At 37.3% G+C, this 27,395-nt stretch overlaps 1 protein-coding gene across 7 annotated transcripts in view; it reads left to right on the forward strand.

Moving 5' to 3' along the window:
* Positions 1-27,395, forward strand: part of COPRS (coordinator of PRMT5 and differentiation stimulator) — a 70,358-nt gene that overhangs the window by 2,688 nt on the left and 40,275 nt on the right. For 3 of the 7 annotated variants that reach the window (XM_087925132.1, XM_087925133.1, XM_087925134.1), the window contains exons 2-3: positions 2,260-2,344; positions 5,121-5,336. In XM_087925132.1, coding sequence (XP_087781258.1) covers positions 2,260-2,344; positions 5,121-5,336 — 301 coding nt within the window. Of the gene's footprint in view, positions 1-2,259; positions 2,345-5,120; positions 5,337-8,876; positions 10,157-12,959; positions 13,417-27,395 lie in introns of those variants that run through there. The other 4 variants (XM_026711090.2, XM_087925131.1, XM_087925129.1 and 1 more) reach the window with 3 other exon arrangements.

The following is a 27,395-nucleotide window of genomic DNA, read 5'->3' on the forward strand; positions in this document are numbered from 1 at the left end:
CTGAAAACTCAGAAAACTTATAAAGGGTACTGTAACAAACTACAATAGTGTCTTCATGATAGTGCTGTTGTAAAATATAATGGAATTGGATTACAGAGCCTGATACCGTTGCTTAAGTCATGGCATTGTGTCATGTCATCATTCCCCACCCCATCCCATCCCATAAAATGAAATACAAAAATGCAGTCAACTGAAATCTTATAGTGTGGAAACTCAAGTATGTTTACAAGCAAATGATTCCTTTGAAAATTGCTAGGAAAAGAACCTTTTACAGAAAATTGTCAGTATTTTTTTAAAGAAATCAGATGGCCATCAGGGATTATTACTATCAATTTTTGAATTCTAGATGTTAGTTGGAGCAACCCAGTGAAAATCAAACTGCCATCCTTCAGAAATTACTTGAACATGCTATATAATTAAAATGTTTTTATTCCTGAGTACACTTTTTATCCCTGGTAGCAATTTAATTAAATTCTGTTCTTTGTGTTCTACAGGTTAGCTGTCTTATATTTAACAAAGTATTTTTTAAATGTATGCCTTCTGTTTAATGTTTTAGATTGTGTATATGAACACTCCAGAAATACTTTCTGGTCTTATCATGATTCTTAACGCATTAATGTTTTAGGAGAATGGATTTTGGAGAGCTACAGCCAATAAGTAGACACTGCATTGAATTAGACAAACACGGTTATTTTATATGGGCATTCATATTTTGGGGAATTGTAGGAAATGGTGCCTCCTTTGGCCATATTCTCTTTTCTCAACTTTATTCTTAATTTTAAATAAATACACGGGAGATAGCCACATAACAAAGTAAAACCTTAATTTTCAGATCATATTTGTTTATATGAATGCTTGTGGACCATGTATCAGGCCCATGAGAACTTTTAGAAAGCCAGCATAGTGTAGCTCAGTGCTGTTCTGTCTAGAAAAAAAGACAAAGCTACTTTGAATTCATAGAAAGCATCCTTTGCTATAATATGAATAACAGAAATCTCAGTTTTTCTTCTGATAAATCTAGGTTTTGTGACTCCATGCATGCAACAACTATTTTGTGAAGAAGCAAATCCATTGATGGCCGCCATTTTGTAAATAGACATAGCACCCTTTTAAAATTCTAAAACATGCCAGGCAGTCCAAAAAATTGCCTATACCTGATCTGGAGAAATTTATTTTCTGTAGATTTTTTATTCCTTGAAAAAAATATTTACATTTTAATCATGGATTTCTCATTGTTATTCCTAAAAATTAGACAGCATTGTCACTTGGTCAGGTGCAAACTATCTGGGTAGAGAAGTGCTTGTTTTTCTTTTTTTCTTACTTTAGGTCAATGCTTCCCAACCATTTCCTTCATTATGCAAAATTACTTATCAGAAAGTATTCAAATATCTCTTGTGATTGTGTAGTGCAGGGGTATCAAACTCAAAGCCCAGAAGCTAGTCTGTGGGATACTTAGATCTGGCCCATGGGCTGCCCTGGAAACAGCAAAGGACAGGCCCACGGTACCTCTGCCAGTGAAAACGGAGCTAGGGTGGGCTGCAGGCTCTGTTTTCGCTGGCAGAGGACTGCAGGAGGCCATCGCAGCTGAAAACGGAGCTCGGGAGCCTGTTTTTGCTGGCAGAGCGTACAGGCCATCACAGGTACCCCCCAATATGAGTGATGTCAAGCTGGCCACACCCTTTCTGGCCACACCCATTCTGGCCCCCTGAGATAGAAGACAACCCTGATGCAGCCTTCAATAAAATTGAGTTTGATACCCCGGTATAGTGATTTTATGGTCATTACCAAAAGAATCCTCACTTTTATCCAATATTAAGTTATTTATCCAGGTTTGGGGAACATAATGTTAAATATTAAAAGCAGAATTTCAGAATTCATGATTATGTTATTTGCAATTCTGAACTGAGGAAACAGAATATTACAGTATTCTTATGGCAATTGCCCCTGCTTCTTTATGACAAATACAAAGATTGGTCTTAGAGCTTCACATGGTTTATTTTTCAAGAAGATATTTGAAGTCATTGTTAACTGACAAGTTAAAGTTTAATATTCTCACTATGAATTTAGCATCAAAATACATTTACAATTCCATATTTTAATAACAAGAACTTAAGGCCAACCTTTCCCCAAAAGACAGATTTAATCCAACTTTCAAGAAATCAACTATATTTGTTATCCAGCAATTTCGGGAGCATTTATATGAAAACAGTAGGAGATAGGAATCATTTTTTTTAAAAAAAAAGCATTTTTGCCTTGCAGATTGAAGTTAATGGATCCTCCACTACTGAACAGGAAGAAGTTGAAGTAAAGAAGGCAAAGGCATTCATTTGGAGACCTTGGAAAGGTACTTAGAGAAAAGTAACTGCATTTCTAGAAGAGGAAACAGTAGCTCAGTTGTAGAATACATACACTGCATGAGTGGATTTGCATGTTGCACTAAATCATAGGCTCTGTTCAGCTGTTGTGCAGTGCAATGCAGGAGGAAAATGAGGATCTAGATTGTTGGGGACAATGCTGATTCTATAAATCGCTTAAGGTTGTAAAGCACTATGAAGCTACATATAAGTCTAAATGCTATTGCTATTAGTAATTGAGTTGTTACTGAACAAGTTGGTTGATGGTCTGCTTAAGTATAGTGTCACTGACTGTTGCTGACAGCTTTACTATGCATGTCTAGGCTCCTATGTGAAATGCAATCTGGCATTATTATGGTTTAATTCAATGAGACAAAACCCAGCACCATGGCTTATTTTACCAAACTAGGCTTACTGTTGGATTTTCTAATTTTTGTTCTTAATTTAAGTCTTTTACTGGCAAGATGAAGCACAGAAAAAATAACCACATAAAATAGAAGCAATGAATTAGTCACAAGAGACTTAAGAAATTGGAATTAAAAAGAAACCTTAAACAAGATAAACTGAAATAGAATAGAACGTAGCAAATAAAAATAGAACAGGAAAAAATATTCAAAATGTCTCTGCTTCAATATTAGGACAAATAGAAAAAGAAAACAGGAACATAGTTAAGGAAGCCACGTCTGATTTTCTTCACATCAGATATAAACATATTTAAAACCATTTTTTCCATTCAAAATTATATAACGTAGTTCTTTTAATATGCTGCCCTTATTAATTGGTAAATCCAGATAATCATCACTACTGTGGATTAAATAGTACTTAAAGGCATTTGATCATTATAGGCACATGTCTGTGAACTAGACAAATTATGAAATACAGTTTTAGCTTTTAAAAGGATGGTAGGAACTACTCTCTTTAGAATGGAAAAGGCCCAGAATTGCCTTGGCACTGTTAGCTTTGGCAGCAATAGATCTAATTTGTTCTCTTCAACTTCTGGAAGCTTAAAAAATTATGCCAAGGTATTTAAAATCTGGAACATGTTCAGTTTTATTATTTCCTATTTGCCATAGATATCTGAAGGAACTTTCTTTCCCAAGAAGATTAAATCTTGGTTTTGGAAATAGTTGCTTATAAGACCTCCCTTTTTGAAAATATTTATTTATATCCTGCCATTATTATTTTTGCTCAAGTCTTAAGCTTCTCTTAAGGGCCACCTGGGAAGCAAAAGAATAGTTGCTTGTTGGCATATAGCGGTATTCATTGGCATGTAGCAGTATTATCAAATGTTTGTAACTGAATTTAGATGGAATTTAGAATGGTTGGAGCAATTACCACTGATATCCACAGAAATATTGAGCCTGTTTTGTGCCTCAATGGGTTGCAATGTATGCAGTAAGATAGCCAGCTCTATTCTCATCTGACTTGATGATTTTATGTTCATATTGTATCCTTATTAGAGTGAGTGACCACTGGTCAATGAATGGGAGGGACATTTTCATCAGTCTGTTCCTTGAAATAAAACTGAAGAATTGTTTTAAATAAAGACTATGTATAAAGGGTGACTTTGCTTACATTTATATTTTTCTGTTAGAAACTGTAAACTGACACACTGATTCACTACCTTTCTTAAGTTCTGCTAGAAATTTATCTTGATATACTCAATCCAAAAACTTATAATAAAAAAATGGGCATATGTTTTAAGCTTATTTTGTAGTGTAGGCTAACTGTGAAGGATTTTTATTTTTGCCATTTTTAGAGAAGGAGAATAGTTACAGAACTCTAGTCATCAAATGTTTGAAGTGTTTTACCGATGTGTTTAAAAAGGGACACCAAGACAGGGACCTATAAAGCAGCTTTTCCCTTTAGCACCTTAGGTGATATTAGATCTGGGGGGCTTTCCTGCTTTTCAGTTCAGCTGGGGGCTTTCCTGCTTTTCAGTTGGTCAATTTGTTTAAGAATCTGAATGGAAAAACAGTAGTAGAGGTGTGGAGTGAAGAAATATGGGGTATCCAGAAGAGAAAAGGCTAAATAGCTTACTGCAATCGCTTTCCATCTAGCATCTGAAATCCTAGCCTTCAAATATGGGTTCCCCTTATATATCAAGCAAGCAATTAGCTTCCAAAATAGGGAAATATTCCACAGCCTAAAAAACCCTACATTTGTTGGGCAAAGGCTTGTATTTTTTCCTTTTCAATTATTTTTTTCTAAAGCTTTTTCTGAGCAGTTAATTGGTTAACAAGACCAATTGCTCACTCTGTGTAGATTTTAAAAACTGTTACTAAACCTACATTATCAAATACAGTATATCATACCTGGGTTTCTGAGCGGCGCAGGCAAATGTTCTCCTAGCATGTTGCATTAGCATTAGATAATAGTGGCTGAAAGATAAGATGTCTAAGATGTTTATACATGGCTTGGGCCTTTGATGGGTTTGAAATTGTTAGCAGATGTTCCTGAAACTGATCTAGCAAATCTGAGGGTAATGCAAAATGTATTCATTGCAGTTCATGTGGTTAATTCGGGCTCCATAACTGCCATCCTTTCTCCTGATGTTAGTTGGTGAAATGGGCAAATGGAGGTAGTTGCTGTCTTGTCAAAACCCAATTATAAATGCAACTGTCAGATTAAATAAATTGCATGGAGCCAGCCTAACATTAATCGTACTTTATCTCTGCGTGCCCCTCCCCCCCATACTGCTATATAAGATCATTCTTATGATTGTTTATTTTTCTTTATTTTAAATACTGGCTACTTTCTTTGTAGGGCTGACAGAAAAAGTGGGGGCAAAAATAAGTACTCTTGAGGACTCTGATGATTTTGAAGACTTCCAGTCAGAAAATGAAGACTGGAAATCAGATGATGAAGATTACGATGTAGCTACCCAAACTGTTTTTCCTGAAATGACAGCAGTTATCCAGTATGAAGAAGAAGACTGGGATAAGGAGATGGAAGACTCTGAAAACAATAAAAACTCTTATGGTAAGGGAATGCTTATTTATGATTTTTTTCAAACATGTTAGGAAACTTAATCACTGGGAAAAATACATCATGTATTTGTCAGAGTCCTCATTGGTCAAATTAAAGCACTGATACATGAATTTCTTGGTGCTTCGTTCTAGGCTGTATCTAAATTTTAAATAGATACTAGACTGTTACTGATCTTTGGTACAAATAATGCTTATGGCATTGTCCAAGCTGGCTCTTTGGCTGTGAGTCATGAGATAAGCACTGTCCCCTAGAGTCAGATATGGATGATGGGGGAAATTTTACCTTTTATATATATATTCAGGTGCATAGAGTTATATCTATTGAAGAAATCTAATTGTATGTGAGCGTGGCTCCCTGCCTTCTTTCTAGTCCTAAATAATTGTAATGTTATAGCAGGCACAATTCTGAGCTGCAGTAGACTACACAGGAGCATGTTAAGAGAAAAAATAAGCGAGAATTGCAACTAAGCACTTCTATTATTGTTAATTTGACAGAAGTTGCATTATCAGAATATAAACATATTACAATTCTTAAAATTGTAATCTGCCCTGGGATTAAATAACAGAAACTCCTAAGTAGAAAGGCCTTGTCATTTGCTAGTAAATAACTGGTATAAGCAGCTGCATCTTCTTTTTTTATTCATTATCTCTGAGATTTTTCTTACATTGTGAAGATTTTTTAAAAATATTTATACTGCTTCTTTATTTTTTTCCCTTTGCATATTTTACAAATACTTGTCCCCAATAGTTTAATTTCATTGCCATTTTAATTATTGATAATGATTCCTTAGTAATCCTTCAGTAACTTTCTCTTAAATGTACACAGTTGGACTGTAAATTTAGAATAGTTGTGTAATTTCAATGAAGAACACAGTCCTCTGCAAAACCCTATTTGAAAACACAAGTTCTTTCTAACCAGAGCTATAACTTTAATTTTACAATTGTTTTGAATTAATAAATAATTTATTCAAGATATAAACCTTCTTTCTGTTAATCAAGTAATGTAAATACAATATCTACAATAATGTTAGGATAGTAATATACTAACTTATTATTTGAAGTGGAAGAATAGCATTTGATAATGAAAAATATACAGGGTTATTGCCAAGAAACTCTATAAAGCATTAGTACATGTACCCTCTCATTTTATGAATGTACAAATTAACAGACAGAAGTATATATTATACTTTAAAATTATAAGGTAAATGTATAGAGCAACTGCTGCACATGTAATGAATTGCCTACCTTTAAAAAGAGAAAAATTATTGCTAAGAATTTACTGTATTTTTGCACTTAACAAATTAGCTTATTATACAGTAATAGGACACAACCCTCTTTCTAAAGATATGCTCTTAGTGTTTATGTTTCTGATCTAGCTTTATAAAAAGATAACATCAAGTGTAAAATCTGCTAAACTGCTAAATTTAAGATAATACTCTGCTAAATTTAGGTTCCCAATATTTCTGTAATACAGTTATCATTGGGTTGTATCCTAGTGGATACTAATTTTTACTCTTAACTGTCTTGTCATGATAGAAACAAAAGGTTACACTTTTCCAAATAGGGATGTGTGATAGGCATTCTATTTTAAGTTATTTAGGATATGTTCAAAAATACACCACTTTCATTCTACCCAGGTTGCTTCCCCAGGTAAGAAATATAGTGCTCTATAAGAAATATAAAGTAATGTCTCTACCTCTCTTTTGAGGACAACTATAATAGTTCATTAACCATCTGTTCTATTATTTAATGGTTATGTCAACTAATTAAAGACATATAAAACTATGGTATTATAGACTAATTAATTAATTTGATATATTTATATGGCTACCTGTCTTGCAATAGTAATTCCTGGCAGCTAGCATACAATTCAAGAAATCACGATACAAAAAGCCAACAATATAAAAAAACATAATAACAATAATAGTTATTATTCTATTATTTTAAATGTGCCTGTGGTGACATAGCATATTTATTTTTCACAGATATGAGATAGTTTATGCATTTATTCAGTTTATAGGACTACTTATTTGTCTGGTTGACTCAAAAACATAAATGCAACTGCCATAAAAAAAAGAAAAGGTCCTCTCGGATTCACTGGATGCTGTTCTACTGGACTGTTCAGCAATGGAAAAAAACCATATATTGAATAGGAAAAGGGGGTTGGAGAGTTCACCTGCAAGAAATTTGTATTTTCAACCGTTTTGTTTTGCTTATTGACATGCATGACTGCCACTTGCTGCCATCTTCCAGCTTACCAATGCTCTTGGGAAAAGCCCTTGATCGTGTGATCAGAGAAGGAGTCACTCTAAACAATACATACCGATAGGCATAATGCAGATATTATTTCAAAATAGTTGTCAAACTCTTAGATTGCAATCACATGACCCTGAGAGTGGTGAGTTTTGAGGACCTCTTGTTAGTATCTCTTGTTTAGCACCATCATTTACTTTGAATGGTCAGTGAACAAGTAGTTGTTAAACAAGGATTATGTGTAGTGCCATTTTTATCTTTTGGCTCAATTAGCAAAAGAACAAACTGTCTTGGATACTTTTATTCTTAATATTTTTGTCTTCCTTTGATCTTGATTTGTCTTATTTCTTAATGTTTTCAAGAACAAGCCTGTGTTTTCAATCATTATTTAGAGGTCTGAAATTTAATCAGAATTTAATGTAATTATCAGAAGGATTTGCCTAAAGGTAATATAACAAGGATAAAATACATTTATTTAAAAAAATGGTAAAGATTTCTCTTCTTTAGTTGCCATTTTTCTTCATTTCTGTAAAATGTTAAAGTACTTGTGTGATGTGGAGAAGAGTTGCATATTACCATTTAAGGAATGCACATTTTTCTTTCTTGTCTCTAGCATTATTTTTCTGAGTCTTATGCTAGCAAACATAGATTCTTTTTTTTTCTTATGAGAACTTGCTGAAGTTTTTTGACATCAAGTATGAATTGGAGAAAGAAAGGAAATGAGTTACTGAGTATTGCAAGATTTCACAGTGTGTCGATTAGTAGTCCTTCATAAAATATAGCTTATAAATTAAAAGCATGTGTAGTGTTTATATTGAAATTGAAAACAATTTTTTGTAAAGTTAATTTAGTTACTTTTTTCTGTAACATGAAGATTTTATGACTTCGGTTCCTGGTTTAACTGGATGAAGAGGATAATTGAATCCTAGAATAATAAGTTTTGTTTATAGCTGCTGCAATATATACTTCTGTGTGTTAACTGAGCTTTCTAATCATATTGGTCAAAGAACACATTTTGTTTACTCTTTCTTTAAAAAAAAAAGAAAATAGCATGTTCCCGGTGCCATTAGCTGAAGCTCCTTGAAGGAAGGGCTGAATATAAATGGGCATAGTAATATTTATAAAAAGCGTTTCTTCAGAAGTTAATAGAACCTTAGCTTGGGTAATTTTGCAATCTACATATATATATTAACTTCAGCATTGTACAACAATATATATATGCATATATATATATATATATACAGTGCATTTTTACATTGTTCCCAAATTACTTCTTTAGATTTAGACGATATTATCTACTGTGGAAGTTTCTGGGATGGCAATGGACAGGCATCCTATTCAGTTCAAGAAGAACCTCTGTATGACCCAAGCTTACACCATGTAGCACCGTTGACTTTGATTCACTTAAAAGCTGTGACAGAGGATGGCCAATTTGAAGATGCTGTTGACTGAAACATTCCCAGCAGTAAGACAGAAACACTAAGTTCTAAATCAGATTTCTCCGTTCAGCTGCACAAAATGGAAATGACTGATGCTTTATATCTAGAGTACTGATCTATTAGGGACTGGATGAACGCAACTTTGTATCACCTTTTGGTTTAAACAAACTTGAAATGATTTAGGTTTAATTTGTAAAGTGGCTATTGCTGTTAAAGTGCTGTTAACTATTTTGTGTTATTACCTCAGTTTTAATTTTTAATTTTAATTTTGGGTTTGTCTTGCAAGCCTTCACTGAAATGACAATACACATTTATTTCCATCTATTAACACTCAGCAGGGGTTTCTGAAGCTATAGTTCTATGTTTTGGTATGTTGGATGCTGGTATGTCATTGGGATGCTGGTGGGATGGGTAGTAACAAGATTATTCTTCAGGAATACACGCTATTTCATTTTGTACAGCGTATGTATGTATTTAATTATAATAAACATGGAGAAATGCTGATAGAATATACTGTTTGGCTAGGGTCTGGATAATTATGTCCACATCTGCTGATTTTTTAAAAAATATTGCTTTTAAAATAATAAAAAGGAAAAAGAACAAACATAAAAAGAAATTAAAAATACATCATCGTACTTAAAAATAAGTGAAATAAGATACAAGAGAAAAAAGATTTTAATGTTATTAGAACACTATACAGTTACAATTCAATATACTGTATAATTATCTAATGCAAACAGTGTTCAAGTGTGTGTGTGTGTGTGTTTCTGATACACTTATATGACTATCATGCCTTTTTAAAAAACATTCTGTACTTTGTATAAATGAGTCTCATATTTCCTTATATTTGTCCATACAAAGTCTATTATCCGTAGGCAGTCCTCTCATAGGTAGCAAGTGTAATCAGGTATTCAGTCCACTGAGTGAATGGGGCTATGCATTTATCTTCCCAATGTTGCGATATCAGTCTTTTAGGTATAATAGGGGCACAGAGAATCCATTTTCATTGTATAATTTCACTATACATTCATATATGATTTATGCAGACTTAATAGAAATCTAATTGATAGTGGCTATATGGATACATAAATAAAGACTGGCTGCCATTATTAAGTCTAAACAATTATAGTTCTAAACTGTCCTCACTTTGTTAGAATGGTGTAGAAAGTTTCATTGGATTTTGAATGGATGGATGGATAAATATATAGATATTCTGAATATGCAAGATACATGTATGATAAAATTCCAGAAACTCTATAAGCTTAATCTTTTAGACCCTAGAACAGCATCTAGGGACTAGATTATTTGGTTCTACTCTACAAGTCTACAGGGCCCCTGTTGGGAGCTGAGGGAGGGCAAGGGATCTCCCTCCTGCCTCTCTGTCAACCACCGAAGTTGCTGCTTCCCAAGGAAGTTCTCTTTTTTGGAAAAGGGTGGGCCAAAGTTTATAGTGAGATGGGTGGGTTGATGAGCCACAAGATCTACTGCCCCTGCAGCATTCTTGTCATGCCTTGTGACCTCAAGGCTGAGGGAATGTAGACAAGCCTTTCAGCTACTCTGAAGAATTTTTCTTGTTGCTTCAAAGGCAGAGAAATATTTTGTTTTATAAAGAGCCCCAGAATTGACCAGTAAGAGGTTGGAATTTTTTGGAATGCTATGAAGTATGAGGAGAGTTTTGAATTGCTCTTTATGATTATAGTTAGTTATAAGCTTATACTTCAAAAATTGTATGTTTTGGCATAAGAAATTACCAAACCAAAATATTCAGATAAACTCAAGTATTGTTTACCTGATTTTGTGAGGTGGGGTAAATAATGCACCTACTCCCTCCTAGCCAGATTCCATCTACTTTTCCCTACTAAGTATAGACTGGGCTTGTCCTCATGTCCTACGGATTGCTATCCAAAGATACCTTGCTAACACGTCCACCTGGTAACCTGAAGCAGTTTGAAATCATGTTTAGTTCCATTGTTAAAATTTTCCCTGGCCCAAGTCTTGCCATAAAAATGTTTCCCTGGCCCAAGTCTTGCCATAAAACCCATCTACAATACATGTCATGGGGATGGGAATAATACAGTCACGGGTCTGTCGAGGTCTAATTGGTCACCTAATTCTGCTGTGTCTCCTTTTCTGATGGCTGGGCTCTGTCCTATGGCTATTTTGTCTTGGCTGACAGAGACCACGCTCAGGGCTTCTAGTCTCCCACCCCTTTTGTTCTTTTTCAATAGCAGTATGGACAGAGGACTGGCACCTCTGAAATGAGGTTAACGCAGCTGTGAAAGTTCTGACCTCACCCTGCTAGCTGAGGTTTGTGTTAAGCGATTCCAGTTGAAGTATGAAGTAAATTTGTATATTGTACTCTGAATTCCACACGGATTATATATTTATAATGTTTTTGGTTATTTTTACTGTAATTGCTCCACAATGTCCTAATACTAATATATTATTTTAAATATCTATAGAAAAAAAAATAGTAACTAGTACACTAGTATAAAAATTTCCCAGATGCCCACCCATATTTTATGCAACTGCGCTGTTTTGGATGGAGAATATGATATCTATTTCTCCCTGTCCAACAGGTCATAAAGTTGGGCACAACTTACCTAACAACTGCTTTGCTTAACAATGGAAATTTTGGTCCCAATTGTGGCCATAAGTCAAGGATTACCTATATACACATTTAGGTAGCGATTTAGGTTATTGAATGCTTCCTGCTACTATGTGGTTCAATCCCATTAAAAATTGGTATTTGTTATTCAGTCTTTCAAAACATCTATGGTATATGTGCATACATAGGCAGACCTCCGCTTTTTGTATTATTTTAGATTTTTACTGTTGCAATCTATAGAGTACAACCTATAGAGGGCAGCAGTCATCCAGGCCATAGTAAGTTTGTGCCTTATTTTTCCGAAATGTGCCTCTGCAAAAGTGATGCACTCTATTCCAGGGGCAAAAGCTTCTGCTAAGATGTTGAGATGAAATGAGGCCTGTTCAACTAATATATAAAGTGAATGCTTTTGAAAGATGTGTTTTGTCCACCTCCAAGGATTAAAAATAAAATGTTTAAGATCTGTCTGCATTAGCTTTGAAACAAATGTTGCATTTCCTTGTTTGCACAGTCCACGGCCCAGGTGCAGGTTATATCTTTATTCTTCCAATACACAATAGCTCAAAATTAACTAGTTAGAAATTAGAAAGCAGACTGAACCTTGTACCTAAGTTTCCCTTTCTTTATTTTACTATATTCTAATTGCACCTGCTCTTTTATACAAAAAAATGCATAACTTGCTCTGCTGGATCATAGTAAAGGCTTATCTTGTATACTATTTTTTCAAAGTGGTCCAATAAAGGCAGTACACAAAATATAGTAGGATAACATGCACACGTACATATTTTCTCAATAATTACTGACAGGTAAGTTTCTGATATTTGAAGTAGCATAGGGCATCAGGACTAATGGAAATTATTGCCTTATCCTCTGTGAATTTTAAAGTTGGTAGTAATAAAATCAATGCTTAACACTACATTACATATTTGTGGATAATTTATTTAAAATATTTTTGAAACCCCCTTTCAACTTGAAACAAAAAACAGAACCTTTAAAAAAACAAGATGATAAATACATAATGCAGAAAACCCCACAATTAACATTGTAGATTATATGGAGAAAAGTAGTGCTCCATAATGTAATGGTTGAAATATTGGACTTTGAAGAAACTCAGTGAGTGAGTTTGGGTCAATCAGTTCTTTCAAGCTTATCGTTCTTCATAAACTTCTATATAAAAGTCAAGTGTGTATGTATGTTTGTGTATGTGTGTGCATCATCATAAATTAAATATATGTGTATTATAATTTATAATGTAAGTAATCTATGTGTATATATGCACAAATACAATATACACAGTATTTAATTTTTTTTTTAGCCTGGCATTCAGCCTCTTTGTCCTGGTTGGAGTTGCTTCTCAGAGTGCCAAAGGATATATCCTCACAATGTTGCTTCTGTCTCATCTTCAACCTGCTACCAAGACCGTCCAAAGATGACTTTATTTGTTTGAGAGTGGATATCTTGGCACAGGACATTACAAGCAGACTGTTTACTACAAAGGAACAGATAGTTTCATTTCTTTTAAGAGTAATTTTATTTAAAAATATAGCTACAACAATAAAAAGTAATAAAGACTTTTAAAAAATGCTAGGCATAGGTATGAAAAATAGGAAGAAAACTCATTTGTCAACTACTGTAAAACTTTAGCACCTTACTCAGCAGCTGCACAAGTGATCACTAGATGGCAGTAAAGTAATGCAAACACCAACGTTTTGGTGCCATCTTGTGGTCAACAAGTCAACTAATAAAATAGTTGAAAAAATGTGTTGATGTACAAGAACACTCCACAGATTCACATGGCTTCTCAAATTGTTAGGTTGCAGTCAAAATATGTACACCCTTTCTGGCCATCTAGTGTTCATTAGGTCAATAGGTTGGGGAAGGGGGGAATTTAAAAAAAAAATGAATAGAGTGCCCAGACAATACAAATAGCTGACATATTCGGTGTGGCAGTTGGTAGTGGATTTTTATGCAGTTGGTGACATCTGAATTTCAGCCAGGGGAATGCAACAATGTTGTTCTTTCAGTATTGTGTGGTACAGCTGAAGGAACAATGGCACAATGGAGTCCCACTTGAGAGCATGGCAAAAGCATGCTATAGGGACAGCAAGATTAGAGTGACAGGAATCCTTGGCTCTGAAACAAGCAGCTATACGATTTCAAATGACATAGTAAGATTTTTTATTTTCATTTTTGGGAAGAAAAACTTAGGCTTACCTTTTAAAAAATATAAAGAGTAGAACCGGCACTTTTAAATTGCAATTGGAGATGGGTTGGAAGCCAGGGCATGGATAAAAATATAATTTGCATGGATGGTAGCATGTTAATAGCATGTTACATTCCATATAAAAGTGTTTCCCAATTTTGGGACAGTAATTCTAATTGTCTGCAGCCAACATGCCTATCCTGTTAGCTATGAATAATGGGGACCATAATCCAAGCTTCTGAATGACATCAGTTTGGGGAATAGTGTAATATAGTAATATTCCGTTTCCAAGTGTAAATCTTTATAAGGCCAGTATTACATATTCAGCAGGTCAAAAGGAGTTATAGAAAATCTTTCCTAAATTTTATATGATGAACACCCCAAAGAAGAACAGTTGATGTATCATTTCAATGCAAAACCAATTAGTTTTGAATTAATTTTTTGCTCGCAAACTATCTTGAAAAGTAGCCTTACATAGACCAGTGAAATGATCTAATATCAAGATTGTGAAACAAGGTTAGCAAGATGAAAATTGGAGCTTTGGTGCACAAGTAAGTCCAGAAGCCCCTCTAAGGTGCCTGATTAGAGGATAAGAGATAGAGAGCTAGCCTCGTGAGGCAACCTACCCATTCCTCAATAAAGGAAAGTGTCCTCTCCAGTCCAACATCTGGAGGATCACACTAGGTGGTTTTAATTTCTTAGCCCTTATTTATTCACCATTATTACAAGAGATGGTTGTACAAGATCCTTGGTAATGATTTATAGTGTAGTGTCACCTAGCCATGCTGTGATGATATAAAGCCTGTCTTCATTAGTGATTTGTTGCCACAGCAATGGCAGGGTAATGCTATAAGTCACAGTAAATCTCTAGCAAGGAAATATTCAGAATTGTGTAGGATTTTTGCTACTTTACTTTTTTTTCCCATTTACATTTGCTTGCTTGCTTGTTTGTTTCTAGACTGGCCATTTTTCTCAAAAAGGGGCTGATCATCTAGAGAGCCAAATACATTCTGCCTGGGGTTGCCTGAATACTTGCAAGTCTTTTTTTTTAAAAAAAAAACTTCATTACATTTCAAAATATATATAAAATACAAAATAACGAAAGGGAAAAATCGGGTGTGTGTGTGTGTGAGATGAGATCAAAAAAGACCAGAAGAAAGAACGGAATGACTTCAGATTTTCCTCAATGCAAGTAGAAACATATACAGTAAACTAATTTCTTGCTCTTAAAGTTAAAACAAAAACATGTAAAAATATACACATTAAACAATCAAGATAACATTAAAACCATGCAAGGAAAATCCTTGAATGGTTGCAACACATGATCCTGCAAAGGTCCCTTCAGCCATCAACATTTTTATTGAAGCTACCCAGTAGCTGAACGTAGAAAGTTAAGGACGTCAGCATTCATGCTGTCTAGCTTGCTAGGTGTAGAATTTAATGCCTCCTGCCCTCTTTCCAAGTTTTAAATCTTCAAAAATACACAACCACCTTTCCTCCTCCCTTTACAGCATCCAGCATCATCTTTCCTTCACATGCATCACTCATGAATTTATCACTTTGTGTGTGTGTGTGTGTGTGTGTATTGGGCTGGTAATTGGCCAAAAGCACCTCCTGAGGTGAAAATGGTTTTCTTAAAGCAATCAAGCAAATCCACAGAGAAGCCTGTAAAGCCTTCTCTATGTTAATGCCACATCAGCTCTCCTGGTGGGCTACATTACAAATTGTAACCAACCCAGGAAGAGTTTCATGCCAGAAAAGCAGTTTTCCCGGGACCGAGTCAAGCGTGGTGGTTCACTGCCGAGAGGCCAGGAAAATGAATAGCATTTTCTCTGGTGGGAACAGCATCCACATCTTTAGAAACAAGCCAATGAAATGTTGCCATCTATTCCTGAAGTGGGGTGAAGGGAAGGAGAAAGCCTTCCTTTTGCAAGGAGGAAGAAGAGGAGGAAGCAGATAATTTGAAAGTTTGCCAGAAGTCAGCTGGTAATATCTTGAGCCATGAAAGTTACATGTTCAAAATACATGAAATACATGAAAAACTCATTGTATGGCAGGCTCCATGTTAAAGAGATAAATATGAGTCAATATCCGCAGAGCTGAAGTCCCCAAGGCATCCTTTTCTAGAACCTGTTATGCAGATAAGAATTTGTGGGAAACGATGTTTTCATTCCTGTCCCTAAAACAGTGGTCCAGAAGGACATAAAACTAACTGGGAAGTCCAAGAAAATCAGTGAGATCCAGTTCTCTTGTCTGCATCCCACAGAAGGTCATCAAAGGGATATTCTTTATGGAAAACTGGAACTGAAGCCAAACTAACAAGCTTTCTACATAATCATTAATGTGCAATAGTTGTTTTTTTTTTTTAAATTATCCTGCTGGCACATGTTTTCTCATCTTTCCCCAGACTAATAATGTGGAGCGCATGCAATCATTCCTCAGCCTTGGCTTTTCCTCTCCTGGTTTTTAAACTCACAATCTTTCAGTCAATGTGCTATTTGTTTTTTGTTAATAAGATTAAATGCTTAGAGTGCTTCTAAGCAAGGCACTATATTGCCCTGCCTGATTCACTGAATTTTATGAGGGGCCTGGAAGCCAACATCCTCTGCTTGAAACCCTTCCATTTTTTTTCTATCACTTTTTAATTTTCCATTTATTAAAGAGTAAAGAAATCTGAATTGCCCCACCATTTCTTTTAACCAGTTAAGGTTAGCAGCCGTCCATCTGAAAATGGCCTTAATGACCAGAGATAATTACATTAGGCATCTGTTTCAATTTAATCCCCCTCCTCCAAAGAAGCAGAAGTAGTAGTTTTGTTGTTGTTCGCTGTTAGTTACATCATGAGTCTGCTTAACTTGCAAATGTCTCTGTGGCTATCTGCATCTCTAGCTGTAAAATAGGGCATGTCAATAATTTCAGAGACAGAAGAAAATGCTGAGTGCAGCAGCTCACTGAACCATCTGCTGTGCCTGGAGTTTCCAGGCTAAATCCCAGAGTCTCAGAGGTCACTAGATTGAGGAGGATGATAAGTTCCAGTACTGTATGTCTAAGAAAAAAAAAAAATCCGTTTGGAAAATACTCTGGGGAGCCTGAACGAAAAATGTGTAGTTGGCAGCCTGGAGTTAGCTGGGAAACTAGCTGTGTTTGCACGTGTTCAAGTCCCAACACTCTTTTCAGATGCAGGATGGAATGCTGGCCCCCAAAAATCAGCCTCTGAGGTTTGTAGACAGTATAAAGCCTCAGGATTGGCCAGGACTGGTACAGATGCTGGAAGCCAGTTTGAGAAAGTGTTATTGACTGTCCTTCAGGTCCCAACTTTCAGCATCTAAATAGCCTCCAGCTCCTAACAAGATTGATTGATTAATTGATTGATTATGTGCCATCAAGTCCTGGCTGAGTCTTAGTGATCATGTAGATTTTCTTCATGACAATTTGCCCCTAATCTGATTGTTTTGGTCTTCCAAAGGTGCACTTATCACCACCGTAAATGAGTTCATCCACCATGCTGTTGGTCATCCTCTTCTCTTTCCTTCCACCTTTCCCAACATTGGAGCCTTCTCCAGATATAATGGCTGTAAGTCGTCCAATAAGTTCATCTGAATTCCAGCCTCACCCTCCCATTCTTTATTGTGCAGATTCATAGAGACAAATAGATATCTGTGTCGTAGATTTGGAAAGGGATATTTAGGCCTATAAGGCAAAGTTTGTGCTAAGTGCTGAGATCCAGAATAAAGCATGATCAATGAATAGTGATTCAGTTTGTTCTTGATCACATTCAGCAAAGAGGAACCAAGGGATTTATACATTAAATGTAAATGTATGTCATGAAAAATAAATTGCAGTTTTTGAAAAGACCAGGGTTAAATGTCTGTTTAGTCTAGCTTTCCTAAGGTTGGAAATTGCAACTTTCAGAATTCCTAGGCAGCAGGAAAGTTGGCTAAATTGGTCAAAGTTGTTGCAGCTCTTTATCATCCAGTTATTTTCCCATTGAAGACTTCTATCAGCATAAATATGCAATTAAAGCAATCTGCATGGGTTTAAGAAGGCCGGCAGAGAGAGGGTTAAGCACTTTGATAGTTCCTCTTTCTAGAGCATCATCCGTCAGAGGGCTTCTTTCATTAATATAGGTAAATAAAAGGTTATTTGATCAGTGGGTCTATTCAGAAGGTGAGAGCATGTAGGTTCTGTGGAGGTAAGAGTTGATCCATTCCCCAAATCTCATTCTCCTAGGGTGGTCTGGCTAGTCTCATGCCAGATGGGATCTGAATGACAAGGTGACCAAATAGATGTCTGCAGGCATATGGATGCTCACATGCACCATATTGAGGATTTCTGATGTAGAGCCTCATAACACATAATTGCTCTTTAGTCAGTATATGGAATCACAGGCCATCCACACACAAACACTGTACTTAGCATTTGTGAACCAAATAAAGTACCGTATTTTTAGCTCCATAAGACACACTTTTTTTCCTGGGCCGCACGGCAGCAGGGTCCTTTTACAGTGCTGAACCCTGCCTCTTCTGTCTTTGTCATTGCCTGCCTCCTCTATCTCTTTTCCACAGTGCAGGAGTCAATAGGCAGAGCTGGCACATGAGAGGGCACCTATCTGTGGTCCTCTCAGGCTCTGCTTGAATTTTTTTTTCTTGTTTTCCTCCTCAACCTAGGTGTGTCTAATGGTCAGGTGCATCTTATAGTGCGAAAAATACGGTAAGTTTATTGCTTAAAGTTGCTTAAAGTAAGACCTTTGCAGCTTTGATTAAGCAGTTTCTTATGCAACTTGAAGACGCTGTTGCAAGCTAAACCGTGGCATTCGGGTGGGATTCAATTTTTTAACAACCGGTTCTGTGGGCGTGGCTTAGTTGGTGGGTGTGTCTTGTTGGTCATGTGACTGGGTGGGTGTGGCCAACTCGATATCACTCACATCAAGGGGCGCTTCTCCTCGCCTGGCCTCTCATGACAGTGGGGATGCTGCAATGGCTGTAAGTGTGAAAAATGGTCATAAGTCACTTTTTTCAGTGCTATGTAACTTTGAATGGTTACCAGTTTTAGACCAAAACTCAAAAAGAGTATGTAAACTCATGTTTGAGTGTCAATCTTTCTAGCTAGCCAAGAAGCCTTGCTGAATGTCACTCATCTTGGTTTCTTGTCATTAAAAGCTTCTTTCTGGCAACTCTGCTTCATTATTCAATTATTTTTTCAAAGTGCTAACTCCAACGGGAGCATTTCCTCCCAACAGCAGTGTAACAAGCTTAAAACAACCCTTCTCCTTTAAGAAAGTACCAGCAAAGGAAAAAAAAACCTCCTTCGGAGACAGTAAGTCTAGGCATACTGCCAAGAATGTAAGAAGGGTGGAAAAAAACAAAAGATTTCTTTCAACAACCAGTTCTCTGAACTGCTTAGAAAGTTAACAACCGATTCTAGCAAATAGGTGAGAACCTGTAGAATCTCACCCCTGGTGCCATTGCTTGCAGCTAACACTAGCATTTGGCAACTTGCTGCTTGAGGTTTTATTTTAACAAACAACAGTTCCCATCTCTTCAATAAGTGCAGCGATCTTTCTGGAAAAAGCCCAGTAGTAAATTTAGCCTGATCTTTGTTATTTTCCTTGTCCCTCCCATCTTTCCTTCCCTTTCAGAAATGATTTGTTTCTTATTTAGTGTCCAGTTGACATAGAAATGTAATAGGACGTTGCAGTACACTCGGTGCTGAATGGGAGAAATTGAATTGATTTGTCACCTCTAGAAGACCATTTAATGGGTGTTTAGAAATAGCCCAACTAACAGGTCACACTCACAGAGAAGTGCTGCATGAGTGAGTGACAGGAAGCATCCCTGTTTCACCAGGATAGTTCCTCCTGGTTCATCTTCCATTTCTCCCCATGCAGCTTGTCACTCCACAACTTGAAAGGTGCCTGAAGTTGCCATTTCAAGCACTAAGCACTGCTGGAATCCCTTTCCAGAACTCGGACCACATTAAATTTGGCAGGATTGCTGCCCTTGATACTGAGGGCGGAATGAAACCCAAGATACGGTAATTTTTGTTGGCCAACTTGCAGATTGGTAGAATGCACATGAGGGAAAGCCCGTAGAATATTGTCACTAAGCCTTAACTCTGTCATAGTCACATCCTGCATTGAATATACTAAGCTTTGCTAAGGTGCTCTACCCAGACTGCACACCCCACCAAAACTACTAATGAGGTTAGGTAAGATAAATAAGATAAGATAACCTTTATTGTCATTTTTTAATGTGGGCACACTGGCACACATCCAAAATGAATTTCTGCTGCCTGCTCTTGAAAGTGTACGTATACATAACACACATATAGACGTGCTGTATGCATACCGGTATATATGTACACGCCTACACCCTAGGAAGCTTGAGAGTTCACCAGATTGATACTGTATGGAACAAAACTGTCACTGTTCCTTCTGAAAACGGGCCACACTTCTTATGTGCTCCATCTTTGTATGCCTATTATCTGAATGTAGTAGCCAAATGCTAGCCTTTTCTTATTCCTATTATTTAGTTCTTGTAATTTTTTTCTGTCATTGTTATTATTGATCATCACACAGGCAGCCAGATTTCAGGCTGGGTTCTGGCATTTTTGTCTACCTATTGAGTCCTGCGATAGGCAGATCTGGATGTTTGATGGTGTTACAGACATAGTCTCAGGATGGAAGCTGTCCCCTGTAAAGCTGCCTATTTGAAATTGACTGATGGCAAATTTGTCAAAGCCAATGGGGTTCAAATGGTGCTTCAGTTGTTTTGGGATTGCATCCAAGTCCAAGTTTGTAGGTTTTTGCATTTTGTTATCTTCTCCAATTCTTTTTTCTTCTATTATTATTAAAAAATTAATCTTCGGTTCAATTCAGTCTGGGAATGGTAAAAATGTAACAGTTCAATTCCTAACCATGATGATGATGAAGGAGGAGGAGAAGAAGAACAACAAGCAGGAAGAAGAAGAGGAAGAAGAGGAGGAATTGTTTAGATCAGATTCCGTCTCAGGAATGCTCACCTATACAGAGAATACCTCAACTTCCATTATAAGCCCTTTTAAATACAATAATCAGAAGCAACAAAGAAAGTTTTAAGCATTTCCTCAACTGAGATCTGGGACTGGACCAGAGAGGATGTTTTTCATCCATTACCCTCTGAAGGCTTTTGGAGGTTCTGCTCCACAGATAACCGGATGTGAGATACTCTGGTTGAAGTTGTGTTTGCTACGGATGAATCCTGCTGTGTACCCAAGGCTGCTGGCGTGAGGAGATTTAAATTTGTCACCCTGTGTTATAGTATCTGGAGTAGCTCAGACGTTTGTGGCTTTCATAGCAGCCATGAACTTGTTTGAAATATCACTGGCCTGACGCATACCAGAAGCCAGCAGCCAAAGAAAGCCTTTGCACAATTCCATCTAGTAGGCCAGTGGTGACTTTTCCTGGATCAGGATGCCCTTCTGATCATACCCTAGTCACCGTATGTCTCAGCTTTGCAAGGTGCTCTACACGTGGCTGCCTTTGAAGATTCCTTCAAGTTTCAAATAGCCCAGAATGCAACAGCCTGGGGAGTTACGGATGGGTGGGTCTTGGTATCCCCCGCTGTGACATCCCTGCTTTGCAAGCTGTACTAGCTGCCAGTGTGCTTCAAAGTGCAATTCCAGGTACTGGTCATCACCTGTAAAAAGCCTTACATGGCACAGAGCCAGGTTATCTGAGGGACTGGTTATTTCCTGTGATGTCTGCCCAGCCAGTATAAGCCAGCAGGGTTGGCAGGTTCCAAGTCTCTTCAGTGAAAACAGTGTCATCTATTGAGCCTCAGAAAGTGTGCCTGCCTCCTGGGATGAAGCCCCTGCCCCACCCCGATATCCATGTGACTGCCACCCTGTTGACATTCTGGAAAGCCTAAAAGACCCGGCTGTCTCCCAGGCTGTAGGTTATGAAGGTTGGGGCTCCTGTTTGGTATGTTTGCATGTGTGAGTATTTTTGGCCAGACTCTTTATCTTGTTCTTTATTATTACTCTGTTTATTTTATACAGTATATTCTACCTTGTTTGGCTTTATTGTGAGCCACTTAGAGTCAGTCTGGAATCGGTCGGCATCTAAATTGAACAAATTAAATTAAATTAAGCTGAACTAAACTACATGAAATTAAATTAAGCCTCACACATAGGAAGTGAATAGGCATTCATTCTTAACCAAGTCTTTAAATGGGAAAACAAAATATTTATCTATTTATATAAATAATATTTTATATTTCCTAATCTAAAAATTCCAGATGATAGAAGATAGTGATAGGAATAACCATACCTCATAATTATAACAACATTTAAATATAGCTAGCTAGCATAACTCTAATTTTTAAGAGCTCTATTTTTATATTGTATACTTTCTGCACTGTCTCGCTAAAAATAACCTGGTCTCTTTTGCTGAATAGTTTTGAAGTTTCTCTGAGGTCCTCCTTTATATTAAGAGAGGTGACACATTATTATAATGAAAATTTTGCAGTATCTGACTAAAAAAACCAGTGCACTTGTCCCTGAAAGATCTACCCTCCCTGCTACTTTCCTTCCATTCTGTCTATAAATAAAGCATCTGCAGATGTTTTCTTTTGTACCTTCGGATACCTTCAGATACATCTATTTTTTTTCTAGTCGAATCTTTAATTGGTTCAAATCTAATTGGATTGCTTTGAATGTGGAAGTATAAACTCAAATGGAAATGAACCCTATCCTGTTTGAACATTACATCTCCCTTTCAAATTGAATCAGGGCTGGTTCTGATCGGTCTGGGGGAAAAAAATTGATCATGTATGAAATGTGGGGCGCTGGCCTTACTAGTGAGATGATCAGAAACTTGTCGGATGTTCGTGTAGCATGTTATGTGAATGAATATCCTGTTTTTAATTATTCAGTCAAGACTGCTATGGTCTTCCTCATCTTCCTGTGTTTCCATTAGACTGAAAGTGAAGACGTCAGGAAAGAACTTCACGCAGGCCTCAGGGGGCTTCCTCAGTTCATGAAGCAAGTTGTGTATCCTTGGAGATTGCGGAGGACAGATACATAACAGATCCGAACAGCGCCAGCAGCATTTCTTTTAAAAAAAGTAAAGTGCATTCAAAATCATCACAAAGAGATTCTAAGGAAGCTTGAGAAAAGTTCTTTTGTTCAGAAATGAAGCCTTCAGGGAGTTAGATTTGGGTGCAGTGTCTATTAAAACTTACGCAGAATGAGAGGATATTGGGTTGAGTAATGGCTCCCTTCCCCTGACTCTTATTAATAGTCTTATTAAATATCCAAATAACAGATGCATTAATAACATTTACGTACAACTTTTTTACTGTGTATTTTTAATGTATTTTCTCATTAAATGCAAATTTCTATACATATTGCATATTCTGCATACATACCCCCATTTGCAGAGCGTACTGTGCATTTATATATTGGGGATAGAGCTGAGCACTATAGCACAAAATTGGGAGAAGTGCAAAATCTGATGATTAACTTCTTTCTGGATACAGATTGGGTCCATTGATATGAGAACTGGCAGAACATCAAGCTTCTCTGATTCTGCTGGTTTTTATTTTTTAAACACTTGGTGCTTATATTCTTACATTTTTCTCTTTCTCTCTCTCTCTTTTACACAGACAAACCCACAAACACATACGAACACAGAGTATACATACACTATGGTTTGCTATGTAAAACTGAATATGACCTGTATCAGTATTTTGAGGACATTGGAGGAAGTGTTATTTTAGTGAAGAACAACATACATTTTTTTTTAAATCTTCAGAAGGAAAGCCCTTTTAGAAGAATATAGTTCCTCAGTAAGACCCACATTTGCCAGTAGGGGACGATGTTTAGCAATAGCTTACACAATTCTCAGGAACACTGAATATATCTCTACAAGAATAGCTAGTATTATCTTGGTACAATAATCCTGTAGAACAGGCAAATTGAGTTAAAGGAAAATGACAAACATCTCTCCCCCACCCCTTTCCCTAGTTGTACAGGGCAGGGATGAAGCAGAAAAACATGGTTGCATCTATAAGTGTTGTTAGTAGTAGTAGGTTCAGTAGGAACCTACATTTCCTCCCAACTAAGCAGAGCGAATGCTAATCCGAAACGAATATAGAAAAAAGCTATTTAACACCCCTTCCGCCAATCATTTTAATATGTTAGGTTCGCTATAAAACTGATCTTCCTCCAGAGCAATTGCTTGTGTTCAGAACTATACCTAGATGTGTCCAAAAGCACCTTATCCAAATCATCCTTTGGGGGAATCCTTCCTGACGGTCTTTCAGCAATCTGTTCCTCCCTCAAAGTAGAGTCCAGTAAGGATTTGAAGGAGAAAAGTGACAGCATCCATCATAGATGGTCTTCAAAGCTATTCTGAGTGCCACCTTCATTGGTCGGAACTCATTTTGTCTATTAAAAATTGGTCCATTTCTATTTTAGTCTAAATCTTCCATGACAATTAATTTGAGTCTTTATCAGTGATGTAAGGAGGGGGATGTTTAGATTTGCTGGACTATAAATTCTCTGATTCCCAACCAATGTAAATCTTGCCCTTGTTATGCAAGACTTACAACTCAACACATACCTGATGGACACCACATTGGAGGAGGGAGGATGGGAACAAGGACATTTAGTATTGCCCTTATTCAGGATCAACAATTACTATTTTCCCCCTGTGAAATCTGCTGTAGAATATGGATATGGAGACCAAAGATAGACCCATACTAGTATTTTAGCCAAGTGTACTGACATCTGTCTCACTCTTCAATTCAAATGATGCACTCTGCAACCTGTCATCTTGAAACTATTTTTCTCCTTAGTTATACCAGTGTACTTACATACTTGAGTTATAATCACAGTTTCTGTTTTAAACCAGGGATATTATAACATCTTGGTATGTATGGCTTCTGTCACCGAGATAGATAGATGGAGATTGCATATGTCGCTGAGACTGGGGAATTCGCATCTCCTTTGAGTGTCGTATTGCTAAGAGGGAATAAAAAGAAGCTTGAACAGGGCAATCAAAGATGTAATTGCTTTGACTCCAGCAGAGAGGAAATGATTGGGGAAGGAACAAAGGGTTGAAAGTGCACAAGCACATAATAATTATTCACTTTTTAAGATTTCATTATTTATAATTACCCCCCAAAAAAATATTGGATTGGACTTAAGCAGTGTTATGGATCATAAAACGTTTTGACATTTCCAACACCTCCTACGTCTCCTGTAGCTATAACATTTTGCTTTGATGGTTGCTTCAGGCTCATGTCTTCAACTCAGTGGATGCTGCCTTTTATTTGTCATGTTCCTACTGAAGAGCAGTTTTGAGAAGCCATAGCATTTGGGGTCTTGAAGTCCAACATAACTGAAATGCATCAGCTTGGGAAATTGGCTAAATATTTTTGTTACGTTACATCCATGTAAAGCTTCATGGAGAGGATGGGGGAAACTAGGGCTTTCCAAATACTGCCGAATTACAGTTCACAGCATTCATTACTGATGTCCTTGCTGGCTGGAATTTGGCAATTGAAGGATCAACATGTTTTATGATTCGAGTTGTCTTTTTTAAATTACCGGATGTTAAGCATATTGGCAAAGTGTTCGTAAGAGGCAGTTTGAATCCAAAGAAGTGGTGGTGGACACATTCCTAGATAGCAGAGCTGAAGACAGAAGTGGCAAGCCTGCAGAAATGGGAGTCAAAGCCAAACGAGAATAAAGAGAGTTTCTCTGTTAATATTATTAGCTCACTATCGATATTTGAGAAGGATGGGAGGAAGGTGGCCCCAGCGGTTCACGCAGCTTTAAAATAGCCCTGGATAAGCTTCAGGGAGAAGATCTAGAAATACCCATCTGAACAAGCATTAGCATAGCTTTGCAAGCAGGTGCATAGCTACAAATCAAGATATTTTTTTTCTCCCTAAGATATTGCAGATCAGATGAGCCCAAACCCCTTGGATTATAGCCTTGAGTTAATGTTATACAAGTGGACAATATAACTCTGGAGCAGGGAACACAAAAGACCAGGTCATGCCTTGAAAGGATGCCTATTGAGCATACCATCCTTCTCATTCCAGATTGCTCAAAGTCCCAGCCCGGAAAGGAATATAGCATGAGCCATATTTTGCGTTTGTCCCAGATCGAACCTTGGATTTCTGCATGCAGAGCATATGTTCCACTGCTGATCTATAGCTGTTCTGTACCAAGTTGTTGCTGGCTGGTAACTGTTCTTCTTTATTTCTTGTTGCTTCTGCCTCGACTAAACTTCTCTAACGTTTCAGAAGGAAAATTGCAAACCATATCAAAAACCGAAAGCAGGAGGGGGAAAAAAAATCCTGCAAGTCTTTTCTTCTTTCGGACTAGGAGCTTCTTTTGCTATGGATGAGTGATTACAGCCGAAGTTCTTTCTTCTCCTCCTTGGCTGTAATTTATTTATTTAAGCAGCTTCAGAGCTGGCCAAAAGGGCACAGATGGGGAGGGGGGTATAAGTAGGCGGTGGGAGTTGAAGTGCCCCTGCGGTTGTGCCAGAAGTTTGATCATGTGACCGCAGGGGTGCTGCATTGGTCATAATTTCAGACATGGGCCATCGGACCGTATTTTCCAGCGCTATCATCAGTTCAAATGGTCGCTGAACAAATGGTCCTAAGTTGAGGACTACCTATAACAATCAGCACTGCAAAACAAAGATACCCATTGTTTATGTAACCATTTACTCAGTTACTCCAGTGCCTGGACTCATATGATACACGGAGCCATAATGTTTAGCCTTGTGACAGGGGTAGGATTCTACCAGTTTGCACCTATTCGCTACAACCAGTTGTTAATATTCTAAGCAGTTCGGAAAACCGGTTGTTAGAAGAAATTACTGGCCTAATCCTGTAAGGAAGACAGGAAGGAAACATTCTGGTGTTGCTTACAGAAACTGTCTCTCTGTTAACCCTTATTACATTCTTGGCAGATCTAGACTTCCTGTCTCAGGAACATCTCTGGAGTTTTTTTCCCCCTCCTTTGCTGGTACTTTGCTTGTGTGGAGTGACTATTGAAAAAAGTGACTTATGACCATTTTTCACACTTATGACTGTTGCAGCATCCCCACAGTCATGAGAGGCCAGGCGAGGAGATGCGTGCCTCGATGTGAGTGATGTTGAGTTGGCCACGCCCAGCCAGTAACATGACCACCAAGCCACGCCCACCACCTACGCCATGCCCCTGGAACCAGTTGTTAAAAAATTTGAATCCCACCCCTGCCTTGTGAGATAGTTCAGACAAGAAGCATAGTCAGGATTACTAGCTCTATCTTTACTGCAGGGTTACATGAACAGACTCTTACAAGACTAAGACTATTCCTCTCCTTTCCTTTTACTCTCTGGAAAACTGGGGAGGGCCCCTTCCGAAAGGTTTCTCATGCTACCCTCCCTTCTGTGGAGCGGAGACATCTTTCACATGCAGGTTGTATAGACTGCAGCTTTCCCTCCTATCTCCCAAAATCTTTCCCATACACTATGGCAGGGGTCACCAACCTTTTGGATCTCA

This window comes from Pseudonaja textilis, chromosome 2 (assembly GCF_049901715.1).
Source record: "Pseudonaja textilis isolate UNSWEBS1 chromosome 2, rPseTex1.2, whole genome shotgun sequence".
Taxonomy (NCBI): domain Eukaryota; kingdom Metazoa; phylum Chordata; class Lepidosauria; order Squamata; family Elapidae; genus Pseudonaja; species Pseudonaja textilis.